This window comes from Osmia bicornis, chromosome 4 (genome assembly GCF_907164935.1).
Source record: "Osmia bicornis bicornis chromosome 4, iOsmBic2.1, whole genome shotgun sequence".
NCBI lineage: Eukaryota > Metazoa > Arthropoda > Insecta > Hymenoptera > Megachilidae > Osmia > Osmia bicornis.
Genome location: NC_060219.1, coordinates 3,656,264 through 3,680,826, shown reverse-complemented (window position 1 = coordinate 3,680,826; position 24,563 = coordinate 3,656,264). Strand labels below are relative to the sequence as shown.

Here is a 24,563-nt window from a genome sequence, read left to right as displayed (position 1 = left end):
TACCAAGCTAAACGTCACGTTTTGTCTCGCCTCCTTTATTAACAGTGTCTTCGATTCGTGACAGAAGCTCCTTATAGAGCTTCCCGGATGATAGAATAATACACCGATCGGTTTGTGTAATGCAAATTAGACGTTTCGTTCGTTGTTCACACGTTCTTATCTTGAACAATGGTTATTATCCAATGTGTCCACAAGGACGCCTTCGCATTTCAGAATCAATTGCTTTTCAATTGGGAATTCTTGGTCTTTCTTTAGTATCATAGAAATTACGATTTTCCGGTGTGTGATTCATCTTTCATTTATGTGTTATGGGCTGAGATTCCATCGTCGATTTTTCGGAAGGATTTTTGATATCTATAGATAAGCAGAATCTGAGAATCTTTGGGAAATATAAAGAAACATAGTGGATTAATAAAGAAAAAACATTCCAAGTCTGTATTTTGCTAATTTGCCGAAATAAGGAATGGGAGCCGTGCGTCGCCGACTTTCCGGACGAATCCTTGGAATTTATAGGGAAGCATAGTGCAAGAAGGGAATTGACGAATACCAAAATCTCTAAGTAACCCTTTCGCCGATTTAACCAAAGAAAAATTGAAAGTCTAAAGTTTCAGGATTCTTATTCTAATTGATCAACTGACAGAATGATAGACAGGGAATTTGAGTATTTAATCCGTCCGATATGATTCCCTGTTATTCGATCGAAGTATCAGATATTCGAATCAAACTTCGGAAGCGATTAAACGGTCGAATAACGTGGCCGGTTGTCTCTGAAACGATATTTCGAATTGCCTCGTAACACTTTCAATTTACGTGTCCGCGAATTCCCCACAGTGAACCCGTTCAATTATCGATTGGCCAGCTTTTTTCATCTTCCGCACGGATTACTCGTCAGCCTTGGCCCTCGTATCCTGGTTGCGTGGGCAGCAAGGCCGTGCAGGATGGTTTGTGCGTTACGTACACTATTAGCGACCGTATTACTCGGAGCTTCAGTTTCTCGCTTCGTTTACGATCAATTGAGTAAGTCGTGAAAGGTAGAACGTATCAATTTCTCGTTAACTAATCGCCGTTTTGTGTAACTCTGTTATAATATTTTCTGTGAAAAAGAAAATTGAGTTAACACTTTGACGGTCGGTGTCACGTATTTGGGACTTTGATACTCAACTTTTTATCCACCTCATTCTTCTTTGCTTTATTTCTGTCTATCAATTTAATTCAATAACTAAAAAAAAAGAAGAATAGTACAATATAATCTTTTATTAAAATTTATATCCATGTCTATTTTTAGTCGGATTATTGTATAAACATATAATATATTAAAATCTAAAACAAACAAGTCGATAAAGTCGACTACAGAACGTCTGAAACCACACCTGTTATATAAATTTAATATTTCAACTCGACATGGGAAGATTAATCTGTCACCATTTATACAGAAAATACCCCAGTACCATCAATCTCTGTGTAATCGAATTCGATTCAACGTTGAACCAAATGAAATCGCATATGTAATCGAGCGATCTGAAGTTTAGACATCGGTAAAGTTCGATATATTTAAAATTTTTTTTTTCATTCGTATGGATAAGAATTATGACAACGCCTAAAAGAGCGTCAATACTAGCAACGAAGACAGAAAGCGATAAAAAAATCTCGCTCGATAATGATCGAGTCATCTTCGAGGAATCCAAAGACGGTTTTGCATCAAAAGAACTCGTCGAACCATCTTTCAAACCTTGGCGCGTGTTCATCAATCATATTGATAGTTATCATGGAACAAAAATTGTTGAAGTAAGTTTTCGATCATTACAGAATTACAAACTTTGATTTCATAAAAAAATTTGATTTGCAATTTAATCATGTTATGAAATAAAATAATCACGGTGTAACGTTTAGGTTATCGTTGAAAACAGTGAAACAAAAATCAAATTTCTACGAAGTGTAAAAAATATGACAAATAATTGACAAATATTTGGAATATTGAAAAAGGGATGTTTTTCCAAACGTTTTTTTTTCCTGGAATATTCAAGGTCTTCTATGAATATTAATTTTCTATTTGTACGCTTCAGTTGATGAGAATATATTCATATAACGTGTGTACAATATAATGCATGAATATTCACGTAATATTGCAACAACAACGGTGCTCCTTTGTTTATTTTCACAGCTTCGTATTGAAAATAAATTCGCCACCAGGGAGTACAATAATTCATTTCGAAATATTTGAACTCTTCGAAGATTCTGTAGATCAATCTGATTTAATTTTAACGCACCTTTCTCGATTATTATCCAACTATTGATTTATTATCAGTTATATTGATTAAGAATGCAATTAAATATTGAATATTTTTTTCCATTGAAAGTGAAATAAATGATCCACCTTTGCATATTTATTATAAGTTTCATAAAAACTACCATATTCATTGAAAGATTTATTATATTGACTGGGGTAGATTTATAACAAAAATGAAGACGAATAGCTTTCAGCAGAAAAATGAAACAAAACGGTCGAGACACGAGGGTTAAGGTCTTGGATCCTCTTCCTTCTAGCACCCTGTATACCCCATAGTATCGATTTCGAATTAGTTCCGTCGCATCCCCTTTAATATCCTCCAGGTAGAATCTTTTTTTAGAAGCTGTGCATTGCTTTCTTCTCGGATGGGTACCAAGCAAATTATAGACAAACTGCGTGGCGACGAATTTGCGGTCATTTTGATCGATAGCTACACTAATGTCTAAGAATATGCAAAAAGAATGGTCAAAAATAGAACATTGAAAAAATATCGATGGAATATGACAGTCAATGTTCTATTTTATGTCTTATGGAACCAGACAAATCGCAGAATGAATTAAGTGTAGATATTAGTACTGTAATACCTGTATTTGATAATTATTCAATTAGTGGTGATCCATGAATAGCTGGATTATTACTAATCATGATCGCGACAAGCTTATAAATAAGGGATGAATTTTCGTCACGAATAAAACAGTTTGTTTAATGATGTGACAGCAATTTATTCGTCAAACGCTTCTGTGATTTTTCCTGGTCAAATAATATGTAATTTTACTGTCGAATATAATGACTGATGGAATAAAATACGGGTGTATTTTATATCTACGTCGATAATGAGATTGCAAATCCAATGTACATACTGAAGTCCATACTGAAGAGATATTTTATACGAAAAAGAAAACAAATTATTATAAATGTTTGATTCTATTATGAAAATACGTTCGGCATTGAAATTATGTAATCGATCCTTAGCATGATCAGTTGTTAGTACTGCATTAATTATTCTGAAGTATACAATTATCGCCATGCATGATTTTGTGTTCTGTACAACGAAAGTATGAAAATAATTTAGACAAGTGGACTTTAATTTTTGTTACCTGTAACATTTCACTAAAGGCAACAAGTGGAAAGTTTCAATTAAAGAATGAAACGATCGTGTGCTGAGTAATTGCAATTATAACACGTCCGAATACACACGACTATTTTCATTGTACCAATCAACGTGTTAATTATTTCGCAAGGTCGTTTATCGATGAATCCTCTGATCGCCAACTCTATTAATAAACAAAAAAGAGGTCTTCCTGCTCAATTATTTCTACAAAGGCAAGAAGCATTTAATGTTTCACGCAGAATCGTTTAATAGTAACGTGTACCCGTGATTGTAATTCAATTTTAATACAGAATTCCTGCAATAAATTGCACCCCTGTTTAGTAGAAGCAATCAATAATATGATTAATTCTTGTGATGCGTTCCCTCGTTTCATTATTCAATGTGTAATTCGATTGGTACACGTCGCGATCCGTCAAGAAATCGAGCAAGAAAAGGAAATTTCATCTCGGTCGCAATTCAAAACGCCTGTTCGCCAGTGAAGGAGGGGTTAATTAGCTGTTTGAAAGGAGACCTCGAGAGCAATAGCCCTTTGACCGGGTACAGATTCAATAACGGTTGCAATCGGAACACGTTTTGTACATGTAACGAGCGTTTTTGATACAGCGAACGTGATATTCTTCTTTCGAATCGTTGCTTTCGCAATAAAGCTCTTTGATAGGCGTTCGGAAATAGGAAACATCGCGCATCGGGTACATGTGGCCTCTCGTTTCAACGATGCGAAGATAGTAATTAAAATTTCAGTTCCTGTCGGATCGGGTCTACGTTAATCCACAAAGCGAGGATCTAGCCGGGGAGGAGGAAGAGGCGGAAGAGGAGGAAACAATCGGAGACGAAGAAGAAGCAGATGATGAACAATCTCGCGTTGAAAAGGCTATTTCGGAGGATAAAACTTCGAAACAATATGAAATAATTGGCACGACTTTGGATCCTGAGGTAACGTAGTATGCACTTTTGAAATATTGAATTTAAAGATTACTTCTTTCAGCTTTTATGCACAATGGCAGGAATTGTTTGAAACTTTTCCACTGATAATAAATTAAACCCTATAAATTTGTCTGATTGGAATGATCTAACTTTCTATATTTTGCAAAGAATTATCATAATTATACCAGAAAATTTGATTAAACGATATTGTTTTATAATTTAAATTTAATTCCTTAAAAAGAATAAAGCCCTTTTTAATTGTACCATGATTACTGAGACGAATTTCAAGTTCATATTTCAACCTGTAATTAGTATTTTTGTAAAATATATCTTTCACGTCAAATAACATTCGTCGAATCGAAGCTTGTTTCCCAGATGGCCTACAATATTTTTTCCTGGGTAATATCGCAATTACTTTTGACTCCCTTTTATCGTTAACGCGATCAATGTCTGTTTTTCCTCCGAATCGCTACCAGTTTGCCTCCCCTAAAGATTCCTCGGCAAATTTAGTTTTCCCCGCCGGGGTAAGGCAAACAGGAGGGTAATTCGAGTGGTCTGGTTATTTTGCTAGCGAAGGTAGCTCTTGGCGGATGAAAACGGTATCGAATGAACAATTTCGCAACATTCTGTCTGCATTATCTCCTTTTCTACCCCCGCGAATTCAATGCCTCTCTTACGAATCAAAGCATCTCTTGCAAACTTATTTTTCCCCTTTTCCTGTCTTCGACGAGTCTATTGCAACCCTTAGAAGCCGACTGTCAACCCTTGATATCTCGACTTCATTTTTATATTGTATCGAATTTCGTTTCGCAGTACCCGAAGCCCGAGGACGTGACTATGATTATAAGGGGTACGAAAAATCGAGATGCTTTTCTGGCCGATCTGATAAACTGTGGCATCGTCGTATACGACATCACGCACAGTTCTGACCAGATTGACGAAGCCACATGGGCACTGCAAGGTTTGTATTGTTTTTATTATATAGGATGTCTCAAAAAAAAGGTTTACTGAAATTTTTGTAATTGCGAAATACTGTAATTAAAGGCAGAACTATAAAAATTTCAAAACAGTACATTTAATGGCAGAACTTCAAATTGCAAACTGGGACAATTAATGGTAACAGCAAAAATTCAAAACAATACCAACGTGCATCTGACAATCTTCTAACGAGACATCCTTACTCTTTGTTTAAGAATATCGCGGCAGAGGTTTATTCACAGTTACCGAGAGTATTTGAATTGGTATCTCAGTAACAGATTAATACCTCACTTTACAATATCTCGCTCCTTGATGAACGTTGCATCCCGATAATTATCCGTGCTTCGAGGTAAAAAGGAAAATCGGAAAAACATGTCTCCGGAGAGAAACGAGCGGCAGAGCTCGTAAACGAACGGCTGGAATATGTAAAAGCTTGCGTCAAGGGAGACTCGTGGATTCTAATTTCTTTTAAAAACAAAGAGGAGTTAGCACGGCCTTCCTCGGTCTTAAAGAACGCTCCGTGTTATAAGCTGGATAATGTTTACCACGATTGCGTTCGTGTTCGCCGTCGTAAGCCATCTTTATCCTTGAACTCTCTGCTTCTTCTTGTCATTGGATAATATTCTCTTTTATCCAATCCCCCTTCGAGTATACGATATATCGTAACTCGAGTATCGGGATTGAGCTCACAACGTAAAGGACTATTATACAAACTGTTAAGGATATTCTTTGGAAATCTTTTCTGAAAAGATGTATCTACATGGCAAATATGTTTTTATTTATAGTCAATTTTTTAACTTACGAACTACGACACATTCGTCTGAAACTCCTCAACGTTTCACAATCTATGCTTTTGGTTATTCATCGTTCAGCCATTGCACAAAAACTCGAAAAGATGGAACTGATGGCCCCGAAGGCTTTCAAACGCAGCGACGAGGTGCGATATTTCGTTCTGATATCCACTATAATGACTTGGGCCAACACGAAACCGCTGAATCCCGAGGAACCGGAACTACCCTTCACCGAGGACGATTATCGGAAACGAAAGCCTCATCCAAATTTCAAGCAGCACATACAATGCGAAAAAGACGTGGTTACGATGAAGAAGAACACTAAATTGAAGGATAAATTGAAAACTTTGGTGATTTGTTCTGGAATTACGTATGGGGATGAAGAAGGTCCGCTACACCATCTGTTCAAAATGGCTTGGCAAAACGCCGAATTTCTGCCAGTGTTCAGCGAAGGAGCCAATAAAATTCCTTTGCTACATGTTCGAGATCTTGCCGCGTGAGTGTACAATAATTTGTATAGCTGCAATTTTATAAAATCTCCTTTTAACGCGTTTCCTATAAAGCTAATTTTCGTTGTCCTTCAAGTAAGACTAATAATTCAGTTTATATGGGGTCTTCCGTAATATGGGGAACTACTTTACGAACGGATAGAAAACATAAAAGCAATCACGAAGATTTATACAGAATGGGGTCGTAAATCGTGTGGTACAAGTAGGGTAAGAGAGATTATATGGGTCAAAACAAGTCGAAACGATACAATAACATTTTATAGTAGGAAGTATCATTTTTTCAGAAAATGGTACTTTTCAGCACTATTTTTCTCAAAGCTTTCATAGAATGTTTTATAGAATGTTATACAATTTTCAGGAAATGGCACTTTTCAGCACAATTTTTTGTCTATGATTCTCAAAACTTTCATAGAATCTTGTATTTTCCAGGGTGGTATTCGACGTGTTGCAAAGATGGCCCACTTCTAGGTACATCATAGCTGCGGAACAAGAACCGATTTCCCAGAGAGCCATTGTCAAGGTGTGTACCTTGAAGATGTTGAAAAATTCTCGCTCTGAGAATCTGCATGTGCACGATTCAGGTGTCTTTTATACGAGTCACAATCTGTTGTTTACTGTTTCCACGACCCCTCCAAAGCTTTCTTTTTGATAACAGTGTCGCAGCTGGTCCGTTCCTGAAGGTTTACGCTTTCACTGGCATTCAATATGTCTGAGAATTTTCTTTCTGTTATTTCTCTTTGTTTCTCTCGTATTTTCGTTGCAAACAGAATTGCGTATTTTGTAGCATAAAAAGGAAATTAGGTTTTTCTACTGTTTTTTTTAATCTCTTTTAAATTATCCTACTGGTTTAGGATTGTTTACAACAGCTCTTTGTTTTGATGTTAAAAATGATAAACGAATTCAACGAATGAAAAAGAGAAACAATTTTCGTGGAAACGATTTTCAAAGCCGACTTTTTAGTTCGCAAGTTAATTCCTCTCACGACTGTATGTGTTAAAGGAATTACTGATGGCTTCGGAGTTCAGTGTGTCAACATTATCTCGGAATGAAAACGTTTTGTTACGAATTAGTTCTGTTCGCGAATCGAGCAGCATCATCATTTCGTGAGAATATTATGGCCAAAGCTATGAAGAGCACCTCGAATATTAAATAGAATTAATAACCCGAAAATAAAGCAATTAAATAAAGCGAATAACCACGAAATAACTAAATGCATTTATTTCCCAGAAAATTAGCAAAGCTCTTTCCAATGGAAAAGTGAAAAAAATTCCAAATGAAGAGGCTTTCCTGTTACCGGAAATCACACAACAAATCTATGACGTAACGACGATTAATCTAATAGTCGAACCGGTGTACATTGCCGATAGAATAACTTGGCACTTCGATATACCATTTCGTGAAAACATCGACGCCATTGTAAAAGAATACAGAACAGCTCGAAATCTGCGTCCGATGAAGATAATTGTTCTAGGACCTCCTGCAGCTGGAAAAACAAGAGTCGCACGCTATCTGGCCAAACACTACGAAATACACTATCTCCATGTGAAGCCACTAATTACAGAAACAATAGAGCAATTGGTTAGCGATTTCTTCTATCACTTTTTGATTACTTCGTCAGACTGACCATTGTATTAATAGTTATTTCTAACAGACAAAGGAGATCGAAGAAATCACGATTGCTCAAGCGCGAGACGAGGCTGAAGAAGCAGGTGCAGGTGATGCTGATGACGACGACGAACCAGAGGATGACGAAGAAGCCCCGAACGTCGAAGAATTACAGGAGCTATTAGACGAAATAGAGCGTAACAAGCAGAGAAACAAGGATCGTATCGACGATACTCTTTTGAATAGGTCAGCTAAATGTCCTTTGAAATCAATGTTTCAATAGTTAAATAGAGTAGTTTGCAAGTTAAATAATGGTCACGTCTGCAACGGATTCGGATTACGAGTTATCGATCGTTCGCCACGAGGACGGTAAATAAGGTACTAAACGAATTGGTCGTTAAACTAATATTCAGAGGGTTGTGTTCATTTAGGTAACCGCTTTACTGACCCTTTGTCGCGGTCAACGTGGCGGGAATCGTTAGTTCAAACGCGATCCGATTTATCGGTTATAGGATGAGAATTATCGCACAAGAGAACGACCAACCAGATTGCTTTAATGGACGTTTCTGTTCGATTTTCCACGTGCAAGACATTTACATGATTTCCTTTGTTAACCCGATTCAAATTAGTCTCTATGATACTCAACAATTTTCTATGGCTTCATATGCCAGTTACGTTTCACTGGAAATCGCCCACGATTCATTTTATAATTACCTTCGACCCACATTACCAAATAGCTTTTCGGTTTGTAACTTTATAAGCATTGTCGTAAAGAAAGTCTATGTACAAGCAGGATTGAAAGTGAACCAAAGCCCTTGGTGCTCGAGATATTTAATATAGGCTTTGAACCCTTCTTTCAAAGGGTTTCGCGTTTCTGTTCATAAGGCTTAAGCGGTGCGCAGACAGTCACGACAGCAAATCTAAAACGACTATGAAAGAAAGTGTCACTTTGAAACAGACGAAGGGAACTTAAGCGGCTGAAGCAAGTTTCTAGGAAAAATGGTTGCACCGGATTGGCTCTGTTGAAGTCTGCATTTCAAGGGAAAATTGGTTGAAAGGTTGTCTAAGATAGAAAGATAGGAAATTAAAAAAAAATCTGTGCTTGGATTTTATTTTCTAAAAATTGTAAATATTCTAAATATTAATTAAATCATACCCATCATTTCTCTTAGGTTAATCTTGAGCCTCGTTTTACAATTCTATACCGAGCGATTCTTTTTCATAAAGTTAAACTAAAGTGGATATTGTCGAGCGACTGAATAGACATCGAGCTAGAGTGACGCTTTAATTGCAATTATAATTTTATGATTGTCACATCGTTTTAATTATCTCGCGTAGAATGAACGTTTATAAGTAATTATCAAGTAACTTTTAAACGAATGTTTTTCAATTGCGATTGTGCCGAAGACTGTTCGCGAGAAAACTGCGCTCGAAGCAGTGTCAAAATCAAGGTTACATTATGGACGGGTATCCAAAGACACTGGAGCAAGCTAAGGGGTTGTTCGGTGGAGGGAATTTGAATGAAACGATTGAAGAGGAAATTGAGGAGGAGATGGAGATCGACGAGACAACTGGTTACTCGATTATGCCAGAGTTGGTTGTGTCATTGGAGGCGAGCGATGAGTTTCTGAAAGAACGAATTATTCAACGACCCCAGAGAGAGATTCACGGTACTCATTACACGGAGGAGCACATGATACGTCGTTTAAAAGAATTCAGGTAATTTAAACATAGTATTGTCCTTTCTGCTATGCAGCTTTTCTCAACTGAAGATGAAACTCGCAGTTTTGTAACTAATTAGTAAAATTTAATGATAATTTTACTTGTGGAATTACCTCTCTAGGTAATTAGTGTAGAGAATGGAAAAATGATATTTTTACCAGCATTATATCAAGGACTTTGCATTTTGTTTCGAAATGAAAAACCCAACATTAATTAAGTACATGTATGTATTTAATTTTGAAACGTAATCCACATTTCAACAAAATATTACATTTTCTACGATGTAATGAAAATTCTTACGATACAATAAGGAATGTTATCATATCACCTAATAATACGACAAATTATTATTAATTTAAATACCACTAGGGTGATATTCAAGATGAATATTGTTAATTCTTTCAATTCATCCACCCTTGTGCTGTTCTTAGGAAGAGAAACACCGATGAAAACACACCCGTGCAATTTTTCGACGAAATTGAAATTCATCCACTCATAATCGATATAGAGGATGATGTGTGCCCTGATATGTTTCCCACGGTTTATCGATGCATCGAGAAAATTGGTCCGCCAAGAAATTACGGTGAGAAATAATTTCAATTCCGATTCTTTAAACGTAGAAAATCCTTAAACTTTAGCATCCATGTGTTGCATGTATGAAAATTTTTATGAGGTTTCCTATTTGGCCAGGCTTAACTGCAGAACAGGCGAGGGAAGCGCGGAAGCGTCTTGAAGAGGAATTGCGCGGAGCGGAAGCCGCTTCGAAGTCACGAGAAGAGAAAGAATTCATGGAACGCAAAAAGGAACGCGAGGAAAAAATGGCTGAATGGGTTAGAATTAATTTCCTTTTTTATTAATACTTCTAAATTAATCTAATATAATATTCTAATAATATTCAATTAATTTTGATATATCTCCCCCAAATTACAACAATGCATAAAACGTTAAACAGCGTTATATCAAATTTCTGCGGGCGTTCATTTGAATTTTCCTCCATTCCTCGGCATGAATTAAATTACCATTAATCAACCACGCTGAAAATAAAAATCCATCTCGCGGTTCGGTATGGTAGCAACCATTCGATTTACAGCCAACACGCAGCGAACACAGAATAATTAATGAACAAGATGTATTGTACCGTGAAAAAAAAAAAAAAAATCTTAACAGCGATATGGATTAAATGTGTTCGTGAAGCGATGTATTTGAAAGAGCCCTTTTATTCGTCTTTGTTTCACTTTGCTTGCTCTACTTGTATCGTGTATCGATGCAGTGCAGAAACACACTGTGAAAAACAATTCAACAACTTTGACTGAAAATGATGAAATAAAGAACCGGCTACAATGGATGAAACAGAATCGTATTTGTATCGATTTCTGATATTGTTCCGTTTTCTATTCGCTCAGCAAATGGAGATTACCGAGGCACTCTGTGCAATATACAGGATCTGATTTCTTAAAAGGACTGCAATTCTTTTTACGTCCAATATAATATTCTCTTCGCAATCGAGGCACTAACTTATGACTTTCATTTTTTCAAAAATCACATACACGTGTTCGTGGCACCTTTATACAAATAATTGTAAAAATTCAGAATCACGTTTTGTAGATTTGTATGATAGATGCGTGTTGTGTACATGAATTTATCGACCTCAGAGGATTAATACATACGTACACACTTCAAGAATAAAACAAGATGTACAGCAGTTGCTACCAATGACAGATTTAAGGTGGATAAAATATGGAATACCGTGTACCAATTCTTGCATAACGCCTTTCTCTATTGGAAAACGCGAATCATCGGTTTTACGATTCGACGGATGAATACTGAAAATTGAGTGTATTCCACGTAAATCATTCTCAGTACCTGGCGTTTGTTTCTCTATGAAATATTCCTGACGATACTGTGTTTCTTTTTTTATACTGATGAATACTTTGTTTATTAACGATTAGAATTAATAGTCGTTTGTTTAATCTGCACTCAGCATTACTGATAAATGGTTGGATTTTTTTCAGACAAACCTGATGGAAAAGCTGAAAGAAGAAGAAGAAGAGAGACTATGCGTCTTGGGTTTACCTTTACGAAACTATCTGGTGAAATACGTGTTTCCAACGTTGACGCAAGGACTCATCGAAGTTGCGAACCTACGGCCAGACGATCCGATCGATTTTCTCGTAAGTCTATTGAAACTTGCCCATTGTTTCGCTTGTTCAGAATGCGTTTCGTGCTTACCGGTAATTATCCGCATTCCCTCCGCCTTTCTTTAATATCGCTTGCTTCTCCCTTGGGGCGGTTTAAAAGGTGAAAAGTAGACGTGAAATCGGTATGAAAGAAAAATGTTGCGGTTCGTGGTGCTTCTACCAAGTGTAAAATGGGAAAAGTATAGTTTAGATGGGATTTTAATTAAACTTCCGGTTAGAAACTTATGATCAATGATTTCCGTTATTCAAATCGAAAGCTTTTTCACGAAAGTACATTCTAACCTGATAAACAAGGAAAATGTTGATCCAGAATGGCGCTCGGTCGAAGAGGGTGAAAGCAATTAAAAATCCAACGCTAAGTGCGTTCGGTTACCATAGAGACCAGGGATTGCCACGAACTTTGTCAGCTATGTAAAAAGTTATTTGCGTCATCTTCGATGCCGAAATAAAATTTTTCTTTTCTTTTCTTCACGACGAAAGTCGTGAAATAATACCGTCGTGCGACGAAGGATACTAATCGCCAGGGGGATATGATTAACACGGACAGTTTTTGCACAACCTATCGATCCGAGCTGTAAATTGAGCTGGTGTAGCATGTACAGAAGGGGATATTGAATTTCGACTGGTGAAAGAGCCAACGACTCGAGCTGTTCCATTAAAGGGAAAACTGGATTCTCGTTAAACTTCGAAATCTACGGTCGATTGCTTTTACCTTTATTCTCTAATCCTTTTCTCCTCTAGCAATCTCGTATCATTGATTTCGATAATTTTCTTCTGCGAAAAAAAACCTATTTTTAAACGTTCGTGTTGTTATATGTCTGATAATAGGGTTATTTACCTTACGTAACCACGCGAAACTTTCACCGTTACGAGCGACGATATCGTAAAATTCCGTATTGCATCCGAATCATTTGCGTTGCACGCAACTCTTCGGGTCAATTTAGCGCGATTTTTGCGCGTGCCGCGATGTAACGGAAGCGGGTGTAAAATCGTGAAATCGGTGAACTGTGACACGGTCGAGAGAGACAGATATCGATCCGCTGCATTTTTATCGGGGATGAATTCAAAAGTTTCGCGCACGACGGAATCGTGGTGTGTTTGAGCGTGTGTAATTGGGGGATGAAACAAAAGAAATCCTGGGATTGGTTATTCGATTCTGCACATCGAGTTTCATGTACGGTAACAATTTCAAAAGATATTAATAAATTTAAAAATAATGAACATGTAGGAAAGGACTAAGTATTTGAGTGCAAAATTCATATAAACTCATACAAATACGAATTAATGTTTGTGTATTAAATCAAAATTCTGCTACGATTTGATAACATAAAAACACTGTAAGGGAATTAACAGTTATTCTATATCAATTCGAAGAGTGTGCAATGAGCTGAAGGGTAAGACACCCGTTGGATCGCTTGAAACCCGTTGGGAGTTTACCTCGTCGATATTTCACTCTTCTTTTCCTTCGACCCTTTCTATATCGACCGGTGGCTGTTGTCTTACATAAAGATGGTGATCGATATCGTCTGAATGTAAACATCACAGGAGAGTGGTTCAGAGGCGTGTGCGAGGACAACCTTCGAAGCTTTTTGAAAATTTTTAGAACGCGATTAGAACACTTTCAGTGTTTATTAAGATTTCACATTTATATTTCGTTGATATGTTGGTACACCACATAAAAATCAACTAAGAATGATGTGTTAACAATATTTTAGCTCAGAATATTTAACACGCTGACTGTCCATATTTTTGATTTTCATAATTGATTTTCACTGCGAAAGTGATGATATCAACTGAATAACCGGTGTTCTACAATGTTCGAGCTAGAAGCCTTTTTACCAGCGTAATTGTTTGATGAATAAACGAAAAGTGGTAGAGTGGTTTTGGACAGTAAACCGGTGAAACTTTCCTCGAGGTTGTAAGATTTTCTGCGAGAATATGATCGAAGTTATAATGGAATATCGTGGAGGATCCTGCAAAAAACCGCGACAGTCTGGCAGTCGTTTCTGTGAACTGCAAAAGGTACTTTGAGGTATCGCGAATAAGTTGCACGAGGACGGGGGATGAAAGTGTTCGCGAGAGTACAAGAAGGATCTGTTGCAATCTTCATTCGACACGATTTCTCTCTGCTTTTGCCTAGACGTTTACTCGGATCAGTTTAATTAAAGTGAAACCACTTGTTAACACATTCCTGAAAGCCGACGTAAGAATACATCGTTCTTGTACATATATACGTTTTTTCAAGTTTTACCTTCAAAATTTCAATTTAAAAGTTTCTTTTGTTTTTATCTCGCTTATATTCGCGGCAACCTTGAATAGGAAATCTTATCGCGAGATCGATTTTTCACTTGTTAAAATATCATTTGCAAAATGTGTCACACAATTAATATCTCGATCGATAATTGAAATTAAAATCGAAATTCAATACAGGTGGTCTATGAACTCCTCTCTGTTATCAATGTATCTGTCTCTCAAATTATTGTGGATAAACCGAAATCTGTCAATATGTTATCAGGCTCCTATTAATAACCAAATACAATATAATTTATAGAGATCCCCTGCGGGTATCTTACACCCGTTTTATACAAACGTTCCGGCGAACAATACTAGCCAACAAAGTTTCAGCTCAATTAAACTGCAGGTTATGATAGGACAAATACTCGTAACAGGTATCTCAACGGCATTATCTTGTCTCCACTGTTAACGAGATTCATTCATTAATATCCATTTACTTAGCTGTGCATTTTTTTTCCAAACAGTGAATTGTTTAACATTTTCACTGGCATTCTCATATATTCGTGACTTTGATATCTAACACTATTATAGCCAAGAATTCACTGGAAACCGGAGTGCAAATAAAATTACAAATTCAAATTACGTAACGTGACGACTATTGATCCTCGATATAAATTATGCTGCGCGCCTTCCAGATTATATCATCGTGTTACATGGAAATATGACACGAAAAATGTCCCTGCCTTTTCATTACGTACATACATTTAGTATATAAGAATTTGTAACTGTTTATTCGATGGAGTTCAAAAGTACGTGGACCATGTTAGAAACGTTCCTTGTTGAAATAATGAAATCGTTATTTCTCTTCAAACTATGCTAATTAATTTAACAACGATAAGTATCACGATCTTAAAGGAGTAACTTCTGAGATGGCGAATATTGTAAATGGTACGTTTAGAAACGGAAATGTGGTGCTTTGATAAATACGAGTTTCAAACTGTATCTATATCTTAACAAATTGGAAAAACGCTTGAAGTTGCAGACTTTTAATTTTATTTTCACTTCAAGGTCCACACTGAAATCCAATTAAATAGTTGGTAAATGAAAAAAAAAGTAGAATTATATCTACGTAAATTTTGAGGAAGTTTATTTATGAGAAAGACAAGAGGACGTAAAATAAATTCATGCATAGTAATTGTTAAAGGTGTAAGGCCACGGAAATTGTTTAAACAAGGTTGAGTTATTTAAACAAACGGTATGTAAATTTGAAATTCGCCCTGCAAGTAAACTGTAGAGTACTAAGTATATTGATTCAAGTCTGCTTAAATAACTTCTGCTCTCCAGGGATCTTTAATTAGTCGCAGGGTTGAAATTGTTCTTTTTCAGTTTTTCTTTTTTGATTTGAAGCATAACAGCGAGACGAGATAAAGAAAATGAAAAAAATATATACTAATTACAGATCGCGAATGAAATAGAACAAAGGGTAGTCTCGTTGCATTTCCTCTCGTCTACTAAGAAATTTATAGAAGTAATTACTTCATATGGCACTTATCTCGAAACCTGGATGTCCATTTATAGATTAAAATAGGTCATCCTGTATAGTACTCCGCGAAACGCGAATATATCGTCGAAACAAAAGGGAAGTTTTCCGTATGGAAAATGATGCATTGTTTTTGCCTTGAAAAACATTTTACGTCTAATTGTTTGCATTTTTTAGAAAAAACAAATGCTGAATTTTTTGACCACTTATTTCGCACTTATAAAACAGTAAAATTCGTGACGGATTCAAACAATTAACGCTTCAAATTTTAGCTAAAAAACTTGCTTACTATTCAGAATATTTACACAATTTTAAACAAAATTGACGAGTGGAAATTTTAATCTGATGTTTGTTTTATTATTTCAACATGCTATTATTGCAACTTTTATTTAACTAAAATGTAGTTTTTCTTGAAAGTGTTAAATAAGGAACTTTCCTTTTATTTATTCAATTTTTGATAACACGTTGTCCCAGTCCTTTCCAGTTATCACGATTCTCGAATTTCAAAAGCGTGTACATCTTCCTTTTATCTCGCGTTGCATTTCGATTCAGAAAGATCTAAAACGGCGGAAATTCGACGATGACTGGCCGGAAGTTGCGCATTGAAACGCGAAGACAATGTAACGCGGCTGGGATTAGAGGGAAAAGTGGGTCAGAAACTTTGAGAAAATGTGACGCGACCCATTTTTAGATGAACCAGTAAACGAGTGCACGTGTATTGTGCATACGAATGCATCGTATTTTTCGTGGAAAGAATGCTGGAAGGTATTTCCATTACGAGCTCTGTTTATCCTGTATTCCGACCGCATACGATCGTTTCCTCCACATCCTTATCGTCTCTCTTCGAGAGCGTATATATACGTTCTTCGTATCTAAATGTCCATTTTTCAAGGACGTATATATTCGTACTTCCCATCTATGTACCTGTTAATATTAGTTTATATTTTTGTTCATATTCATTCCAGGCTGAATACCTGTTTAAAGAGAACCCAGAAGGAAAAATGTTCGAACCCGATTTTACGAGGACGATGACTTCGGTTTTGGACGTGATAGAAGAGTTTCAGGGTGAGGTGTTACCCCCGGAGCAGCTTAGTAGAAGGATCACCGAGTTGTTAAAACAACGCCGCAAACAATCCGCCGAAACTTCGAATTCCACTGTATCGGACGTTTGTACGAGCAAAAAAACCACGGTCTGTGTGACACCATCATACACTTACGGTGATACGGATACATACGACGGAGAGGCCGAAACAATGTCTGATAAAACCGAGGATTACGACAAAGAAGACTGATGATGGCTTACTTGAAACGGCGTGCATAGAACTTCCAGAGGATTTGGGAGATTCACCTTTCGGTTGACAATTAATTAATCAGCACGTACCATAACAATGATAACATTTGGCTGACTAATGGCCCCCAAATTCCCGTAATCTCATGATCCGCGCCTACTAATGTGCTTGCGCTTCGATTTGATCGCCCAGAGACGAGATTTCCAATAATGTAGATACACGTGTTCCGTGATAATCGTTGCTTATGATTATTCTGCTCATATTACACACGTCGTCGGTTTCTTTGAACGGAAGTGAAATTAATTCTAACCCGTTCACCCGCTAGGAGGCTGGAAACGCTAGGTGAATTAAGAGAAATACGATCTCTTGAACTTATCTAGCTTGATATATAAAGTATAATTCCTTTGTTGTCAGAAAAATGCATCGGCTAATTGCAAAATTCCTCTCTGCGAATGAATCGCATAATTCTGTGTTTAAATTACGAGTAAATTAATGACTACCCACACGTTGAGTATAAAATATGAAGATACAAGAGAAATTTCATTTCAGGGAACGTTCTTTAATCCTATTAGATTATTTCAATGATAAAGTGTCCATTAATTACAGTATGTTCTTTAAGGGTGAATGGTGGTCGAGGATGAAAAGGTGATTTACACTGAACGCTCGTTTCTTTTTTTTACAAAATAAAATTTCAAATATTTCGTAATGTAATATGTAACTTCAGGAATATGTAACTCTGTTACATCGAAGCTTTTCATATTCAACAGATTTGAAATATTTGGCACGAAAAATATACAATTTTTACCCGTGTATTTTTTCCCGCAATTCTACAATTTCAAGGAAGTAAAATCGCAGAAAGAAAAGCGATTCTTTCATTGCTTTCCTTTATCTTCAATCAAACAAAAGACTCGAGTGGTTTCAATCGTGTGGTTCTTTCTTTAAGCTTGAAAAAATATAGAATGTTTCAAAAAAGACGAATCGAATTTTGTCTTATCTATTCCACTGATCTTCGAAGTAAAAAGTAAAGGAACGCAAGTATAAACACAAGTTTAAAATGAATTTTTTTCCCTCGGACGGAAAGATCTTTTATTTACATGGAAATATTTGATAAAAAAGAAGTTGCAACATGTTTAAAAATGTATAAACATCGCTAAAGTCTCTTAAACTTGCTAATAAACAACGGTACGATTCGAGAATAATTTTACGGTAGCAACAGGAGTATCGTAAAAAACGCAACCTTGAGATGTTCCCATAAATAACAATTCAGGAGAACGCAAAAAATGGTTATAGTTCGTGGAGAATATGTTTTCGGGCTCGTTTGGGACCCACATGATCCTTGCCATTCCTTTATCCTTATTAATATTAAATCAGTCGTACGTCTCCGAAAGGAACCTCTACCTGCTGGTCGAAGATTTTTGCTCGAAACGATTCGATACACCAATGAAATATTTACATCGAATCCTAAATTATTTCTAATATTTTTCTTACGGTGGTACTTTTTCACGCTTGTAAAACAAAGGGTTGAAAGTAAATGAACATTAATAATAGAGTCGTAACTAGTATTAGAAACAAACAATATTCTCGTCTACTTATAGAGACACCATCAAGCTATTTACAAATCGACAAGTTTTGCAATTTACAACTTAATAGAAATTCTGTTCAATAATTGAGACTGGTTCACCATTCGGAAACTGGATTCGAAGACGTGCCCGTTAGGATTTTGCCCGTTAAATATGCATCAAACCGAGTGCAGGAATATTTGAAAGTCCTTCGTCCATTAGGCAGCAATATCGTTCGGAGGATGAATCGTTCAATTAAGTTAGAACTCAGGGAAAACGCGTGGATTTCCATGGGATTTCCACATGTCCAGGTACACAGTGCACTCTCGTTAAGTGTACGGACCGTATGTTACAGTCCTTGACCGTTCCATGTTCCCGCATCGAATGCTCGCACATGCATTCTGTTTGAAAAATATTCAAAATCGATGAATATGATTTTTCTCAAAAACCCTGCTTCAGCATTATACCATCGGGAATAACGTTTTTTAATTACTGAAAATATTTACGTCGATGTAACGAAGCCAGGTTTCTTTGCTATCCATATCTTTCCAAGGCTTCACATTTCCACTTAGCTTTCTACTCTTCGAGGTTTTCAATTACTTCGTGTCTCTCTATACTTTTATATTTTTCTCCAGATTTCCTGTAGCTTTGGTCAACATCAACTTAGACATTTGATAATGAGACTGGTACGAACCCACGCACTATTGACCAGTTTCACTTCCACTCAACGATCTTTGATTTACCTCTCTACACCTGTTTATCCCTCCTCTATCAGAGAAACGGTATAATATTCAAGGAAGAAAAAAAGAAATGTTCTTTCCAATCAATCATTTTAGATCAACGGACACATTAAGCATTACGTGATACTTCAACGTAACGTAATTACCCTTGCATTTTTATTTTAAGTTTGTTAACTTGTTAATATGCATCTAGGGCATGGTGGAGTAATTTCGTTTGGATCTATCTCGCAAGCTCGTTATTAATATACGAACATTAGTACAATGATTTAATTACAAAGTTGCAAACTCGTTTCTCTTGCAATTGCACGGATACCAGACATGCGAAATAACGCTTAGCAAAATAACATAAAGCGAGTGTTGCCGCTGATGAATTTCGTTGGTCGATACAAGCTTTGTTAATGAAATGTTTTCCAGTGTTTGTTAATGAAATGTTTTCCAGTGACCGGGATGTATTTTTTCCTCTGTTTCAAAAATAACCCCGTGGTTCGAATCAAAGAGCCAATTTAGTCGCATTGACTCAACTGATGCTGACCGAGCAACCTAGCAGGATACCAATTAGTATTTTGTGCATGGATAAACGCGACAGTTATGGAATAGAAAGAAATTGGACCATTCGGAGAGTTGCTGGCGAAAAATAAAAAGATATATATCTATTAATAACTGTGACATTCGTACTGTTAAAAAACGTGGAATTTATATAAATGGGTTGAGATTATAATATTTCATAAGATTCTAATTTAACAAATGTCTAGAGGTGGAGCGAAATATGAGGTGTCTGAAAGAGGGAACATTTGCACGTCTCATTTTAAATATCGCGGAAATTCAAGCGGGTGAGAAAGTTTATTAGTCAGGGGTCGCGTTAATATCGTCCTGTGAAGATGTGAGCTCGCTTAAAATTTGCCATTTGCAGAAGACTATGAGTTCTCTATCGAGCCGTAGGCGCTCTTACGAGGCCAAGGACGATGCTACCACATTGTTCCGCGTCTTTAATATGACGCAGGTTCGCTCCTTTCGCGCCGGTAGCATTCGTGGTATCTGGTTTACCTTTTTCGTGTTTCCCTTGAAAACAAACGGGAAATTACGTTACATCGGGAAAGTAACCAAGGAAATACGCTCTTTTACTACCGCTTTCCAGCTTGCTTCTATCAACAGATATACAGCTTTGCAAAAGTTTAGCTACACCACTTTTTGCCAAGTTCCATAAATATCCTACTCCCTTTTTTATTTTACATCAACACCGTTGCTTTGTTTGTTTGTACTTTCTACGCGAAAAGTCGATGGCAATTGTTGTTTTTTATACACTGCATCGATCCTTTGTAAATATAAATAGAATTGATGTGTGTCAGTTCCGAAATAAACTTATCGCCCACGCGTTTCCGTAAAATAAACTGCGATAGTAAATCGTGATGCACGCACGTAAACCAGAGATAAAGATTTTATTATTTACGAAAATTGACCCTCATACCTAATTACTGATTGCGATTACTCTCTAATTTCTGTGACCGCTCCTATCCTTTTTGAAAGATTGGATCGTGGGAGCTATCGCGTTAAATCTAAGCACTTCTATTTCAATTTCGAAATTCAAGAACTTCGAAACAGTAGACTGTTGCAGAGGCGAACTTAGTCCCGCGAAATTACAGAGCACATCGGTACAGAGATCGAAGTTTCTAATTGGACACACGAATATTCCATTGTACATCTCGTCTTCAACAGGTAAACGTTAGCGCAGCTTTCAAGTTACCCTCTTTAATCGATTCCAAATTTAGCACACTGATCGCTAATTGCGATTAAAAATAATGTCACCCTTGTTTCTGCGTTCAAGGAGCGACTGAAACATTTCCAATGTCAAATAACAGTCTAGCTTGACCATATTATCTACGAAACAACATATTACCGAACGATTATTTTAATTCTTTCGACATTGAAAATTTATAAAATTTAGAGATATCGAACTTGATTTTAAATTCAGTATGACCCAGATCTTTAAACCTATCATGTAAAATTTATTAGTACTGTTATTGAAAAGGTAATACTTTAGAACTACAATTTTTCACCTGGTTGATGAACCCCCAGAGGGCTACGATGTTCACATAAGGTGTTCGAGGTGCTCGGAGAAATGATGGAAGCTGTTACAGTTAAGATAAAAAGAAACTAAACATGAACAAAACAAAGAACAAAATTTTAATAAAATCTCATTGAGAAGAATAAATATTTCAAATCTTAAGTAAAGTATTATCCCTAAACGTGTGTATAATTTATGATTAAAAAAACTTAATTTCACATTATTAAACACTTAGAGTTTCATAATATGATGAAGAGAGAACCGTATTGTGAAAAGGATTAAAAAACACTGCTTTAGAACATAAAAAGAGGTACACATTTTCATCGCAATTTTATTAGTCCGTCAAAGGGTTAAACGTTTTAAACGCGTCAAGAGGAACGTCTATAGCCAAAGCGTGGCATCCAGTATATCTGTATCTTCAAACACCTGTTAGCAGTGGCTCGTGTGGGCGGTTCGCCACATCGGCTTTAAATTCTCGCTACGATTAAACGCGAAGCCCGTTTCTTTTCGCCCTGATCGTGCCGATTCCGTAAACATTCGACACATTTTTACTTTTCATACATCAGCCAATCCACCTTTCCATCCTCGAATCAGTGATAAGATAGAAGAATACGAAAACTTACCGGCGTGACCTTGCACGGAGTAATTGGCCTCCTCGCTGGGTATCACGGTTTCCGCGAGGATGCTCTCGGACGCAGTCTTGACGACACCCATGATCGGTTTAAACGTTCCTCGAGCTTCTGTTCGCGTTCTAAATAGGTGTTACGCGTTGAAAGTGTTGAAGACGAAGTGGCCCCAGGTTCCACGACGATTACCTCCGGTTGATCGTGCCGCGTTGTCTGCCGATGCCGGAATGCTCGGCGCCGTTTCGTCGATTTAATGCGTCTGCGTTCGCGCCTGCGTCCCCTGTAGTTCCCTTGAGCCCTCTATCCTGTGCTTCTTCCCTCCTTGACCCTCGCGTGCGTACCACCCTACCCCTCTGTTCTTTCTATTCCGCTCACCCTGTCTCTCCTGGTCCCTTGGCCGGCAGCAACACGTTACGGGACGTGGAGCAAGGCAATCCCTAGGCCAGGGTGAACAGAGGGTTGAACGGAGTGGTGGAAGCTGCCTCAGCACGTCCGATCGCGACGGTAGGGGGTTGCCTCGGTCTCTCCTACCGACGCCATATCTCTCCCTCTCTCACCTTCCTCGTGTTCCTGGCACTGGTTCTGGTGCTGGTGCTGCTTGTGCGCCAGCAGGGCGGGGTGCGATAGGTACGCACACAGGGGCAATGTCGACCAACTGGGTCTCGGTGAAGGTCTCGGCAACAGCTACTCGTGTCTGATAATGCATCCTTTTTACGCGATCTTCCCTTTTACCTGTAATTGTGTATCAGTACACCTGATCGATTTCAATGATCTTGAAATATCTTATAGAGGTCAATGCCACGAGCAATTTTTAGTGTACACGTAAATATCGCTGGGTTCTAATTTCGAGGATATATGCGCAAATGAAGTACATCTTTAATAGCATAGGAAATTAGAGCAAATACCGACGAACAGCGTCATAGAATGTCTTAAGAATACAATGTTGGCTATTTGTCTTACTCAGGACATTGACCCTGCAACGTATCTCAAATCGATAGGGTGTACCCTATTTTACATAATTATCTACTCTTTTACTTCAATTGTACAATTACAATTTCTCTTTGAAATAGATACACTCTGTTATTTATAAGGTATTTTTCCTTTTGATAGCTCGTTTCGTGCAGTTTTACCGGAGATTGTTTTTGCCGGAAGCAGTACCGCTTTTTTAACGGAAAATCGCTTCATACGTGTAATCTCCTTCGCAAACAAATCGTGTTTCTCCATGGTAACATAGTTTGACTCGATTTCAACACGTAGATGTCCTTGATATTGTACACCCTCGAGCATATTCGGGATCACTCTAGGAAAAATGGCGGTCTAAATCCAGTTGGCTTATTTCTTACATTTAAACAAGTAATTCTACATTGGAGTTAGACTCTGGTTCATCCGATCAACACGGGAACAGTTTAAATGTAACAAGAAGAAAAGGTTTTGACTATTTGCAGGTGAACGGCAGAAAAAGTATTGTCCTTGGAATGCTAATAAATAATTAATTACGAATAGAATGCTTACAAGACATACCTTAGAAACTACTACTGCACCACACTTTATTTTTTAGCCATCAGAAGCGAGAAAAGTATTTGATATTCCGAGATGGTCAGATTCCTACTGACTAAAACCCCACGGCGACCGACACTGGCGCTCAAGGAGGGCTCTGGGACCTTACGTATGTATATTACTTCGGAGCCCTCCTCGCCTGTCACATTGGTACCCATCTGGGGTGCCTAGCATGTGGCCGACACCGGGGGTCGCACCCTGTGCTGGCTTTTACTTGAGCCGCGTGCAAAGGTGTCTGGAACCCCCACTCTCGACGCCAGGGGCCCGCTTTTGGTGGTGAAACCATCATATCTAGTGTTGAGAGAAGGGGTGTATCAACCTCTCCTTGCTGCTCCTCTTGTTGCTGTAATATGGCAAGGCTGAGCTCGAGACACTGACTGACAATGAGTAATGGGGTATAATTCTTAATATCGAAGTAATCTGTTATTACCATCAAAACGCGTTAGGTTCGGTCGTGAGGAGAGGTCTTCTTTACGATCCAGTCATCGTCGACTGTGTGGTCCCTAGAACAATTCATCAACTAAGTGTTAATTATTAAGCTCTTTTAGTTAGGCAGGTGGATTCGATAAGAATACAAGAATTTCAAGGATCTCGTCGATTCATACTCATTCAAGGTCGACATGTCGGACGCCAGTTTACCTGTTCTACTCACGGTTATCGCAAGAGGGAGGACGCTGCTTCTGTCCCTCCCGATTTTCGACACCCGCCACCCTCGCCACCGTTCGCTCCACTTTCCCTGTCCTTGCTCCCGTCGGCAGAGGCCTCGCGTTCCATTCTCTGCCTCTAGTTAACATCGATCCAGCAATCTTGTTGCTGCTTTCGCCCGGATT

The 24,563-nt window shown here is 37.6% G+C and overlaps 2 protein-coding genes across 2 annotated transcripts in view; one reads left to right on the top strand and one right to left on the bottom strand.

The window, feature by feature from the left end:
- Positions 1–22,580, bottom strand: part of LOC114874651 (synaptotagmin-10-like) — a 32,502-nt gene extending 9,922 nt beyond the window's left edge. The window contains exon 1 of the mRNA XM_029184185.2: positions 22,174–22,580. Coding sequence (XP_029040018.1) covers positions 22,174–22,264 — 91 coding nt within the window. The 5' untranslated portion in view covers positions 22,265–22,580. The remainder of the gene's footprint in view (positions 1–22,173) is intronic.
- LOC114874849 (adenylate kinase 7-like) lies at positions 1,759–18,306 on the top strand. Its single transcript, XM_029184566.2, has 12 exons — positions 1,759–1,785; positions 4,140–4,331; positions 5,136–5,283; positions 6,173–6,587; positions 7,030–7,120; positions 7,828–8,178; positions 8,252–8,451; positions 9,613–9,924; positions 10,359–10,510; positions 10,618–10,757; positions 11,940–12,098; positions 16,866–18,306. The coding sequence occupies exons 3-12, from the start codon at positions 5,160–5,162 to the stop codon at positions 17,190–17,192; spliced, it is 2,271 nt and encodes a 756-aa protein (XP_029040399.2). The 5' UTR covers positions 1,759–1,785; positions 4,140–4,331; positions 5,136–5,159; the 3' UTR covers positions 17,193–18,306.
- Positions 22,581–24,563: the final 1,983 nt, after the last annotated feature.

What these genes read in the sequence shown, in the direction of transcription:
- LOC114874849 (XM_029184566.2), top strand. Translation starts at nt 5,160, where the DNA reads ATGATTATAAGGGGTACGAAAAATCGAGATGCTTTTCTGGCCGATCTG. An exon ending in CATGTTCGAGATCTTGCCGC is followed by an intron (nt 6,588 to 7,029) that starts GTGAGTGTACAA and finishes TGTATTTTCCAG; the next exon opens with GGTGGTATTCGACGTGTTGC. An exon ending in ACGATCCGATCGATTTTCTC is followed by an intron (nt 12,099 to 16,865) that starts GTAAGTCTATTG and finishes TATTCATTCCAG; the next exon opens with GCTGAATACCTGTTTAAAGA.